The 12,509-nt window shown below is 47.1% G+C and overlaps 1 protein-coding gene across 2 annotated transcripts in view; it reads right to left on the bottom strand.

The window, feature by feature from the left end:
* The window catches only part of EIF3A (eukaryotic translation initiation factor 3 subunit A), a 735,236-nt gene that overhangs the window by 675,470 nt on the left and 47,257 nt on the right, over positions 1 to 12,509 (bottom strand). For both annotated transcript variants that reach the window (XM_085602967.1, XM_085602977.1), the window contains exons 2-3: positions 6,269 to 6,459; positions 5,581 to 5,717 (exon numbers count right to left, since the gene is read on the bottom strand). In XM_085602967.1, the coding sequence (XP_085459093.1) occupies positions 5,581 to 5,717; positions 6,269 to 6,459 (328 nt within the window). The remainder of the gene's footprint in view (positions 1 to 5,580; positions 5,718 to 6,268; positions 6,460 to 12,509) is intronic.

Below are 12,509 nucleotides of genomic sequence, written 5' to 3'. Positions count from 1 at the left end.
AGCCCAGTCCTCTATCAAAAAGGATTTTCACCCACTAGTATACGTGGGGCCGGACGAGGAAGGGGTCACTCGTCCGGCCGTCCTTACAACAACACGGGACAAGGCTCCAACCAAGGCCACTACCAGGATCCGGCAAGATTTGGGAACTTCTACCCAACCAGAGGTCGCCACAGCAAGAATAGAGGCGGTGGCGCCTCCAACTCTTCCAGTAAGTGTTCTCCCTTCTAAGAGTGGGGGGGCCATCTGGCGCATTTTTCCAGGCTTGGACTGCCATCACGGGGGACACCTGGGTGTTAGACGGTTCAGGGGTTTTATATAGAGTTCCACTGAGATCCGCTGCAACCCGTCCGGCCACGCCCTCTCTGGTTTTCATCAGCCAATGCAGTGTTGGTAGACCAGGAGGTGCGCTCCCTCTTAGCCAAAGGAGCAATCGCATAGTCTTCTCCACATCCCAGAGGCTTCATCACCAACTTCTTCCTGCTGGACAAGTCCGATGGGGTCCAGCGGCCAGTGATCAACCTTCGGGAATTCAACGAGTGGCTTGTCTATCGCCACTTCAAGTTGGAGGGGATTCACCTCCCTCACGACTGGCTAGCACGCCTAGACCTCAAGGACGCCTTCCTAGCGATTACCATTTTTCACCCTACACCGGAAGTTCCTTTCAGTTTTTCTGGAAGGACAGAACTTACGAGTTCACCACACTTCCGTTCGGCCTCTCCTCGGCCCCTTGATGTTTCACCAAGGTCCTCCGGATGGTCATAGAGCGCCTCCGGGCGTCCGGAATACGGCTCATCGTGTACCTAGACTACATCCTACTGATGGCGCGATGCCCCAAGACACTGGCTTCCCAGCTTTAAGTGGTGGTGAATCTTCTGCAGAGCTTGGGGTTTGTGGTCAACGAGACCAAGTCCACCCTGATTCCCACCCAGAAGGTAGTTTCTCTCGGATTCTTGATCAACTCCGTCGAGGCTTCTCTAAGCCTTCCAGCCTGCAAGATGACAGACTCGTCACGAGATTCACCGGACGCTGCACAGTCTCAGACCTCCCTCCGGCAACTAGCCCGCATAGTTGGCCTTCTCTCAGCCGCTATCCAAGCCATTTTCCCAGGCCCTTTACATTACCGAGCCCTTCAGCGCCTCAAGGCGATGCACCTTTTGAGCATGCCTCTACTACTCACAAAAAGTGCCATTGTCGGCGGAGGCCAGGGAAGAGCTTCAGTGGGGGCTCACCAACATGGAAGCTTGGAACGGGAGGGCGATCTTTGGGTCCACACCCGACAGTTATCAAATCCGACACCAGCAGGTCCGGTTGGGGCACGAGCGTTCACCACGGGCGGTGTGTGGTCACCAGAACAACAATTTCATATCAATTGTCTGGAGCTCTTGGCAGGCTCGTTCGCGATCCAGTGCTGGACCAAGGACTCGATCCGGTCCAGTGTCCTACTCAAGATGGACAACATCTAGGTGGTCTGATACATAAATCACCTCAGTGGCACGAGGTCAAGGGCCCTCTCAGCGAATTTTTGTCAATATTGCCCGGACAATCAGGTCTCTGTCACAGCGTAATATCTTCCCGGGCAGGACAATCAGGTGGTGGACTTCCATTCATGCCATTTCCAGGATGTGAGCCTTTGAAAGCTGCACCCGGGGGTGTTCGTGGACATCGAGTGTCTGGGGCCCGTTATCAGTGGATCTCTTTGCTTCCTGGCTGGACCACCAGCTTCCCCGCTTCTTTAGCTGAAGGCCGTATCACCTGGAGGAGAAGACTGATGCGTTCCTACAGGACTGGCGAGAAGGGGCAGGTTACGCCTTTCCCCTGTTAGAAATGATAACGAGGGTCTCGGCACAAGTTCGGCGACAGGGGGGCAGCATGGGGATAGTGACCCCAATTTGCAGGTCTCAAGTGTGGTTTCCAGTTCTGCTGGAACTCTTGGGATTCTCCAATCCCACTCACCCACTTGCCAACCCTTCTGCTCAGTTCAGACAAGGAACCTCACCCGCTCACCATGCAAGGCTCCCTAGCCCTGATGGCGTGGCGGATTAACGGGGACGATGGACGGTCCAAGGCCTTTCGGGAGAAGCCGAGAGGTTCATCTCCCAAGGCCTGGGCCGACCGTACCGTTCAACGTTACCAATACACCTGGAGAAGGTGGTCCCGTTGGCGTCTGCGATGGGGTTTCGATCCCGTGGCAGCGGATGTGACTTCCGTCCTGAATTTCTTGGCTAGTCTGGCGGAGGAAGGCTTAGTCTATAAAACGATTAACACCTTCCACTCTGCTATTTCAGCAGGACACATTATGATGGATGGCTCCCCCGTTGGGGAACATCCCCTAGTTTGCCGTCTACTACGTGGTATACGCCTTTCCTTGCCCAAGGAACCAAGGTACCCTGTTCTTTGGGACGTTAATAAGGTCTTGAACCTGTTCCTGTCATGGCCGTCGAACAGATTCCTCTCGCGCAAGGAACTTTGGGCAAAGTTGGCAATGCTCCTTTGCCTAGTCTCGTGCAGACGGGTGTCGGATGTTCGAGCCCCCCCCTAAGGGGGTTACTTTTACCATCCGTAGACAGGCAAAGACAAAGACTATTTCTTATCCCACATTCCCGGAGTCTCCGAAGTGGTGTGTGGTGTCCTGCCTCAAGGCCTATGAGGAAATGTCGGAAGACTTTCGCCCTCCAGGTGAGCGTCAGCTGCTCATTGCCATCAAAAAACCTCATAAAGCTGTCTCTTCCCCAACGATAGCACGTTGGGTGATGCAGGAGGCTGGCATTGATCTCCTGGCCTTCGGCGACCACTCTACCAGAGGGGCGATGGCCTCTAAAGCGTTTACCCTGGGAGCTCGTCTGGAAGACATTCTGAATGCAGCAGAGTGGTCTTCAGACTCTACCTTCCAGCGGTTTTACTTCAATCCGGTGATTGATATTGCTCACTTGGTGGCGAGTAAGCTTTAAACTAGCATAATCGTCGCCTTTGGTCCTGACATAGAATGAAAAATGTCCTAGCTATCGTAACGGAAAGTTTAAATTCCATTAAAGACTCTGAGGCAAGGATTATCTCACCCAGGGCACAACTTCTTGTAGCTACCCACCCTCGTGTCAGGGTGAGTAAACTATTTAGCCTACTAAGCTTTAATTTGGTTGTATATACTGTTGATTGCAGTTTTTCTTTTGTCTTCCCCCTACAGGGCTAATCCTTAGCCAAGGCCTTATTGTTTTGTTTGCTTCCAGTAGGGGACTCCAACAAATAGGATTCCTGAGGCGTTCAAGCTGGCTGGCCACAAGCGACGAAAGAGGGGGACTTGAAGTGGAGAGAGGACTGTGATGTGACTGGAGCCCTGTGATTGGTTGTTTCATATGGACACACTGTCCATGGAATCTATCGTTAAAAACTGTCTCATTCCCTATGGTTCATGGGAATGGTTGTTTGTCAATTACTTTAAATTGCTGCGGTTAATAAAGTGGAGAAAGAAGAACGGCCATTAGGGAGTGGAGGTGCTTCCACGGCCGGAATCTGGTCTACCCGAGCAGCGGGTGAATCGAGAAAATTCCTAGAAGGGAAACATGAGAAATGCAGTCAGGGGCAATTTGCCAAAAACTGACACGCAACGGCAAAACCACCCGTTACGTGTGATCAAATGCCAATAATAAGAAAGCACCAAAGGGCTCAAAACAAGCAAATAACTACACTGAAGGGATTTTAACGGGCACTGAAGGCACTTTAACTAAAATTAACCATAAACATGAAGTAAACAGCAGAAACATTAGGCAATAAATGCAAAGAACATTCCAGAATCTCAGAGAGAGAAACAAGGAAAGCACTAATCTGGCTGCAAGCAGAGAAGAAAGAGGAGCACAATCCTCGCCTCCGAGTCCTTAATAGAATTGAAACTTTCCGTTACGATAGCTAGGAAAGTTTTCATTCCCCACTAATCCTCTTTGGGTTCCGGAGCAGCGTGCTACTCGCTGAAAAGTGCTTCAACACAGTCAGGGCTAGTAATTACAATTGGTACTCTGGCTACATTGACAGTGTTGGGATTTTGTTTTAATTGACGGTACATTGCTTACATATCTCACACATGGTGTGTAATGTTTATATTATCAAAATCTCAGTCTCTCTCCTTAACACCAAGTTAATTACAGGCAGATTTATACAGCAAACCAATGTCGCACCTAATGGCTTCTCTTAGGCAATCAATATGAAATACACTACAAGACCCACCTCAACAGACTCTGCTATGCAAAACCAATTACTGGGTATGACTACATGCTCCACAAGGTCCCACTTCTTACTTGCATCTTTACACTTTGGCAGAAAACTCCTTAGCCAGCACAGCTATATAGACTCAATTTGGACGGTCAAATGAATACCTCTTAGTGCTAAAGAATACACAATGAAATTGGAACCCATGATGAAAAGAGTCCACGGATGTCATGCCAGAGGGCTTAATGAAGGGCAAAAGGCAGCAGATCCTGCCTTATGTCCTCATTAGAAAGTAAAGACATCAAAACCTATTCTGGCCCTCTTTAGGGCCCTTAAGAAACAACCTGGAATGTTTTATCATATTTCAAATTGCACCGCACAAAAAGTGCTACAAAAGAGCAGTATTTTGGTCAATCAATTTCGGACCGAACAGAAAGCACTGGACCTATTAAAATTGCGCTTTACTGGTCTCAAAGCCTTGAGCAAAAAACAACTCTCACCTCAAAAACAACTATCTGTGTGGCAGAAAATCCATACACAGTTAGCAGATCTGCAAAACTGCTCACCTTGAAGTCAATATTTGGTTATACATAGGTGAACTGGAAAGCATAAAAAAGGATGGGGAATCCCCAACAGCTTTTCTAAGTCAAAACAGGTAAGCGGCGCTCCAAAATAGTTCCAAAAAGAATTATCAAACATTAATTATTAAACTAACTGCGCATCTCAATGGAATTCATGACGCTACTTGCGCTGCAAGCCATTTATTGGGCTTCATTATCAAAATGTAGTCTGCTAAATAAAAGCACTCCCCATTGAAGCACAAAAGGAACATCTGGCGAAGCGAGAAATTATCATTTGCAGAGGATGAAACATTAATTGAGGAAGCCAGTAATGGAACGTAATTCAGAAAAAACCCAGTTAATAATCAATCCGTAGACAACATTTCCACCCAAGGAGATGCTCATCACCTAAAAGAAACAGACTACCTCGTGACTGTCATACGGTCTGGTTAGCTTCTAAGAGTTGAAGTGACATTACATCACCTATAGGTACCTGTACTACTTAAATTAGTTCTTGGTTTTTATAACGGCAACATGCAGTCCCAGCCTCTTTAATAAGAAGTAAACCATGAATAAATGTAGCTATAATGACATGGCAATTGTACAGCTCGATATTACCATAAGCAATTCTAGAAACTTAATACATCTACACTATGCTGGAGCAAACATAAAACTGGAGTTAGAATGGCGTGAATTCTTATAGTTTACGCAAGGCTATAGCTTGGCACTCTTTTTAGTCACAATGATAAGCAAAATCAAAACCCCCAGGAGGAAAGAAAAAACCTATCCCTATATTAAGCATGCCCACAGGATTGCGTTTTACCTTTCTGGAGTTTGGATATTATCCAAATCTTCAATATCCAGCACCATCTGCTGTGACGACTCCTTGGCAGATTCCGTTTTCTCCTCTGCCAGCTTCAGATAAGCCCGAACAACATCCTCCAAAGACTTGATATTTACCTACAAGCCAAACAACAAGATGAAATGTCTGCTTGTATTCCACACAGGCGCGACTTTCAATTGATATTCAAAGTAACCAACATTATTGGTATAACACTTTGGATATGGGAAGTGAAAACCAATTAACATCCTAAAGCTGAGATGCTGCAGTAAACAATGTTGTGTAGCAAAATGCTGGAAGTTTAAAAAAGCTCTAGATCAACTAAGGAAGCAGCATCAACATCACAAAACGTATGGAATCAAACATTTCTCCTGCTTTGGACACAATCAGAAAGTGGGGGACTGCAACTTCCACCTAGATATACCAAAAAAACAGCAAAGTCCATTATTAAATATATCAAGCAAGACTAAAGAGGGAGAGAAATAGAGCCAGTCAAAGTGGGTAAATGGATCTCTATGGGCCACCTAGTATCAAAAGGGGCAGCATCAGAGTCCAGTACAACAGGAGGTGTGGTCAGAGTCCAAAACAAGTCAAGGTTGTGCCCGTGTCCTAGTTCATCACAAGGTGGGTAGCATGGGCACCATAAAAAGAGAATTTTTAATACCCTTACCTGCTGGCAGATGTTTTTGTATTGATATAGTCCTTCTTTTGCCAAATGGCTCTTGCGAAGGTCTACACAGAGCTCCAGGTACTTCAGCATAATCGGCTCGTGAATTTTCTGCCATGTTCGATGTTTCTTACTTTTGATCACGTCGTAAAGAACGTCAAGAGCAGGTTGCTTTTTGCCAACTTCAAGAAATTCTGAAAACAAAACAAACAATGCCTCAAATTATACAGCGAAGCCTAGTAACTTAAGTTTGAAATGGGGAGCGAATAGAGAAAAAAAAAGCAAAAAAAGCTAGGAAGAGCAAGAGGAAGTAAAAGACAAGCTGCGGGGTGGATGGATGCAAGCCAGGGGTAGTAACAGATTCTTACAACCTCCCCCCCCATCCCCCCCCCGCCAACCCCTGTTCCTTTTAACTGTTGTATTGTCTGCTTGTGGCAGAGTTGAATTGTCTGCGCAAACCATGGTATTCTTAGTGACTGGTCTTCCCAGAAAACTGCTGGCAAAGGAAACAAAACTGTTTTGTTTTCCTGCCCTCCTTTGTCCTCTCTATATCGTGCATTACAGTCCTTCTTGCGTCTAGTGTGTGTGTGTGTGTAGAGCCCTTTCTGTTTTTGTGGTTGGTATTTGGATTGTTTGGTTAATATGGAACCGAGACACCACCTTTGGCATAAAGTGTGGGTCCGTCCTCATTACAATCCTGTCTTTGTGTATTTGTAAGTAGGGCTCTTGGAGTGTGAGCGCTTGCAACTCACTTACTCTTCGTAGTAACGTGATCGCCACTAAGAAGGCAGTGTTTAGTGTGAGCATGTGCAGTGTAGCCTTGTGAATATGTTCAAAGGGTGCCTTCATCAATTGAGTTAGCACTAAGTTGAGGTTCCATGCTGGTGCTGGCATCCTCTTTGGGGGTGCGATTCTCTTGGCCCCTTCCAAGAATCTCTTCACCACTTGAGAGGTGAAGAAACCTTTCCCTGTTTCTTCTCGTGTAGGCCACCACCGTAGCCAAGTGCACCCTCAGGGATTTGTAGCTTAATCCGCTTTGTAGCAGGTGCGTTAAGTACTTTAGTACTGTTGATGCCCTTGTGACCTTCCGTTGTAGCTTCTCCTGGATGTACCTCTTCCATTTTGCTATGTAGCACTTTCTTGAGGTAGGCCTCCTTGCCTCCGTGAGTACTGCCATAGTACTTGGTGGTAGTTTTAGATGTGCAAATTCTAGGTCTTCAGGAGCCATGCTGCTAGGCTGCGACCCTCTGGTTCTGGGTGAAGCACCCTTCCGTTCTGCATTGTTAACAGGTACCTTCTACTTGTGAACCTGTGTGCTGGTTCTTGTGCCATTTCCACTATCTGCGAGAACCAAGACTGCCTGGCCCACTGAGGTGCTACCAGTATTAGCGTCATGTTGCTGATTCTGCATTTGCAGAGTACCCTGTGTAGCAGTGGTATCAGGGGAAAAGCGTATGTAAAGCTCTTGGACCAACTTATCCATAGTGCATTCCCTTGGGACCGATGGTCTGGTTGTCTGGATACGAAGTGTTGGCATTTTGCATTCTGGTGTGTAGCAAATAGGTCTATTTGGGGAGTACCCCATTTCTGGAAAAGCTTCTCTATTTCCTGCTGGTTGAGCTCCTTGGGATGCTGACGTCTGTCTGCTGAGTCGGTCTGCTTCCACATTGTCCTTCCCTGGGAGATGTATTGCTACTAGGTCTATTTTCAGTGGGAAGGCCCATCTCCAAATTTCCTGCTAGCCCAGATAGTGGCACGGATTGTGTTCCTCCTCGTTTGTTGATGTAGAACAGGGTGGTTGTGTTGTCTGTTTGGACCAACACCCTGTTCCCGTACAGCTCTTTCTGAAAGGCTTTTAAGGCTAGGAATACAGTTTTTAGCTCTAGGTAGTTGATGTGTCTGACCGCATCTTGCTGTGACCATAGACCCCTCACCTTGAGCTTGTTCATGTGTGCGCCCCACCCCAGCTGGGAGGCGTCCGTTGTGGTGGTCACTGTTGGAGTAGATTGTGCGAATGGCTTCCACTGTGATAGGTTTTCCTTTTTCCACCACGCTATTTCCTGATGCACTGCGTGCGTGACAACCACAAGATCTTCCCAACTCCCTGTGGCCTGGGACCATTGCTGCTGGATCCATTCCTGGAATGGTCTCATGTGTAGTTGGATATTTGGGACTAGGTGGATGCATGACGCCATCATTCCCATCAGTTTGCTCGCCGTCCTCACTGTCAGAACTTGCCCCTTGCGCTAATGACGGGTTTCCTTCAGTATCGCCAAAGTTCTCTTCCTGCTGGGGAACACTTTGGCCTGTATGGTGTCGATCTCTGCCCCTAAGAATATCTTGATTTATTCTGGTTCTGTTGACCATTTCTCCCAATGGATCGAGAAACCCAGTCTTGTCAGTGTTAGTATGACCTGCTGGATATGTAGTCTGCATTGGCTGTACGAACTTGCCTTTACGAGCCAGTCGTCGAGATAGGGGTATACGTGTATTCCTTGCCTTCGTGGGTGTGCTGCGACAGCTGCTAGTCTTTTTGTAAACACCCTTGGTGCGGATTTGAGGCCGAATGCCAGTACTGTGAACTGGTAGTTGCTTTGGCCGATCACAAACCTTAGCAGGCACTTGTGTTTGTGGTTGATGGGGGATGTGCAAGTATGAGTCCTCTAAATCTATTGTAGCCATGAAGTCCCCTTGTTGTATGTGCGGTATTACCTCTTGTAGGGAAGTCATCTTGAGCTCTTATGAATTTGTTCAGGATCCTTAGATCTAGCATAGGTCTTAGTGTCTCGTCCACCTTTGTCACCAGGAAGTAAGTTGAGTAACCCCTTTGTTCCTTTGGTACCACCTCTATTGCCTCCTTGCTGAGCAGTTCTTGCGCTTCTAGTTGCGAGAGCTCCTCTGCTGAGTGTGCCCGGTTTCTTGGTTTTCTGTTCGGTGGCTGTTTTTCTAACTCTATACAGTATCCGTATTGTATGATGTTTAGTATCCATTTGTCCGATGTGACCTTCCTCCAATCCTGGATGAAGTCTCTTATTCTTCCCCCTACCGGTGTGGAGTGTTCGAGGTACTGTTTGTCGTTGAACGTTTGGCTGCAGTTTTCCTTTATGTCCTTCTGCCCACCCGAGGTGTTGCTAGGGTGGGGGCATCTTCCTAGGTGAAGTCACTTGGATGAGGGCTGTTGGCTTCCTCTCCGTATTGGTCCTCGTCAGTTTCCGCGCCCTCGAAAGGACTGTCCCCGGGGCTGGTACTGCCAGTTCTGCTGCTGCTGTCCCTGCTGCTGCTGTCCCTGCTGCTGGCCTTGGTTGTTCCCTTGGTAGCCTTGCTGGAACGTCTGGTGCGATGTGGAGGGCAAGTTGCCTCCTCTCCCGCCCGGCCTTCTCGTGGGTGTGCCTCTTCTCATTCCCCTGAACTGCAACACCCCCATGGACCTTGCTGTTTCGTTGTCCTTCTTGAGCTGTCAACTTGTCGTCGACCGGCATGCCCAACAGTTGCTCTCCATTAAAAGGTGTGTTTAGGTTGTTGCTTTGCACCTCTGGCTTGAATCCCGAAATTCTGAGCCATGCGTTGTCTTCTCTCAGTCACTCCTATCATTAACCTGTTTGATGTTTCTGCCGCATCCAATGCCGATTTTAGGCATGTGTTCGCCATGTTTTTCCCCCCTCTTCTACCAGGTGACTTGCTCTTTGTTGGTACTGGTCCGGTAGATGTTTTAGGGGCTGTCCCACTTCATCCCAGTGTTGGTAAGCGTGCCTGTTGATCAGGGCATTGGAGTTCGCGATGGGCCATTGGATTGCCGCATTTCTCTCCACTTTTCTCCCTGCGAGATCCATCCTCCTACTCTCCTTGTCTGGAGGTGGTCCGGCATTAGTGGGTACATTGGCCCTCTTCCTAGCCGTTGCTGAAATTATGGAGTCGGCTGGCACGGAGCCTTGGATGTATGCAGGGTCCTGTGAAGGTTTGTATTTCTTGTCAGTCCTAAGGGGTCACAGCTTTGCATGTTGCAGGCTTCTTAAAGGCCTCTCTTCCTTGATCCAGCACACTAGTGAGAATGGGCAGGAATGGATTCCTAGTTTGTTGAGGCTGTAGAGTTTCCAGGAGGAAACATGACTTGGGCTTCTCTTCCTCCATTTTCACCCCATAAGTCTGTGCAGCCTTCTGCACGACCATGTTGTAGACCCCTATGTCGTCTGGCGGAGAGGGTACGTGTCTACCCCTTCTTCGGGCGATTCAGTGTCGAGATCTTGCCATTCAATGTCTTGTGTTTCCGAGGGCATCGAGTACCGGTAGGATTGAAGGTCTTAGTCACCTGCGAGCGCATCCTCCGAACGTCGAGGTGTTGGTCGCAAAACTTCTTCCTCGTCACTCCGGTTACCTGGCCTGTAGTCTGGTGTCGCTGAAAACTTTATTGTCGTCTATTTCCTTTGATTTTTCTTGATTCCTCTTCCAAAAACTCTGGAACTCTTCGGTAACGATCCAGACCCAACGGCGGAAAAAAGAACCTGAAGATGGCGACCAAAGGTGGGAGCTTCCGCAGGAAGCGTGCCGACGTCACCAAATGGTGAGAGGTCGCCGCCCAGCTGGGCCACGGGAAAAAAAAAGAAAAGGAGTACTACGATTCCGGACCCAACCACAAGATGGAGGAATAATGCACAGCATAGTGAAACCAGAAAGATTCACGCTGCACAACTATTTCAATGGGAAAAGGGCACACTGGAGACGCAAAGAAAAGACATGCACTTTAACCGAGTACTGAAATTAAGTGTTGAAAGAAAGAGAAATAAAAGTAGTTTCCTGAATGAGAGAAGCGAAGCGGTAGGATGTCATTCAATCAAAACAATGAAAAAGAAGATAGGTTCCAAGGAAGGACCACCACAAGAGGAAGGAAAGCCATTGAGTACAAAGTAAGTAAATGAAAGTGACAAGAAAGCAAAACAAATTGTAAGCAACAGGCTAGCCCAAAGCCCACTATGTGTTGGAGAGGTTCACTTTTAGCTGCCTATCAACCAATAAAACTCTCCTCAGGGCTTTGAATGACAACTTTACAATGGTAGCATTGGATAATATTAACTTCACATCTCAAAGGGATTGTGGCCACATAAGTAACAAACTGGTTGCAGTAGGATTAGTATTTGTATTATCGGGTGCTACATCAAACTGCAAACACTTCGACCAAAAGAGTGCCACGAGTGATGGAATATACATCATTCATTGCATGAATTAGGTTTGTCAGCAGCACACTAACTTAAAAACATGAATAGAATGCTTATAGTAATTATACAACAAAACTGAATAAAACAAAGTGTTGCTTATTACATTTCGAGAATGCAAATGAGATAAAAAACTGAATGAGAATAAGCTCACTTCAAAATACAAATGCATCGCTCGTATTTTTGGTTATATCTGTAACATGATATGAGATAACATATCATTTTCACTTGCAGGTTAAAGTGGAGCGAGCAATTAACTACAGACAAACGACTACAGCCGACAGGTTTCATCACAAGCACTATTTCAGGGCTAGTCATAGTAATGAGGGATAAGATGTTTGTTATTGTTGGTAAAGTCAAAATGAGGAGGTACGTGACAATAGATTTGAAAGGTATTTGTGGTTGTAAGCAACAACAGAATGCGCAAGTAAAAGTTGGGGCAAGTATTTCAAATGGCAAGAACACAAGCCTTCAGTATTGTAGTTTGTGTGAATCCACAGTAGAAACTCTGGCCTTCAGGCATAGGAGATGGGTATTGTCCACAAGACAAAAGACGTTTGGTGGGGGCCAACAGCTACACTTGGATTGCCTCAGATAAAGTACAACCATAGGAAGCTCATATTCACTTGCCCTAACAGGCAAATCAGTAACTGTAGGCCTGCATGATATCTGCAACATGGTGACAAAGTGGAAACGGTCCCATAGCTGGTTAAGATAGTATACAATATGACCACACGGCGAGTCAGGGGCCTAGAGGATCACCCTTCACCTGCCCGAACACCCATGATATCCAGGAGTTTTGCCAGCAAACCTGCTGAAAGCGATAGCGGAATCACACATCAGGCACTGAAGTACAAGATTGAAACTGTATTGGTGGAGATGACATTGATGAGGGCAGATATATGCAAGCTGGCAGACAGCACTAAAGCCACAGAGGAGAATGTACAGACGCTCACTACAGACCTCTCTGAACAGCGCTCCACAATGATAAAACTTCATGAAATCAAAAAACGAGCACTGGAAGAACGGGCAGGAGG

This window comes from Triturus cristatus, chromosome 1_2 (assembly GCF_964204655.1).
Source record: "Triturus cristatus chromosome 1_2, aTriCri1.1, whole genome shotgun sequence".
NCBI classification, from domain to species: domain Eukaryota; kingdom Metazoa; phylum Chordata; class Amphibia; order Caudata; family Salamandridae; genus Triturus; species Triturus cristatus.
This window is presented reverse-complemented; position numbering and strand designations above follow the sequence as displayed.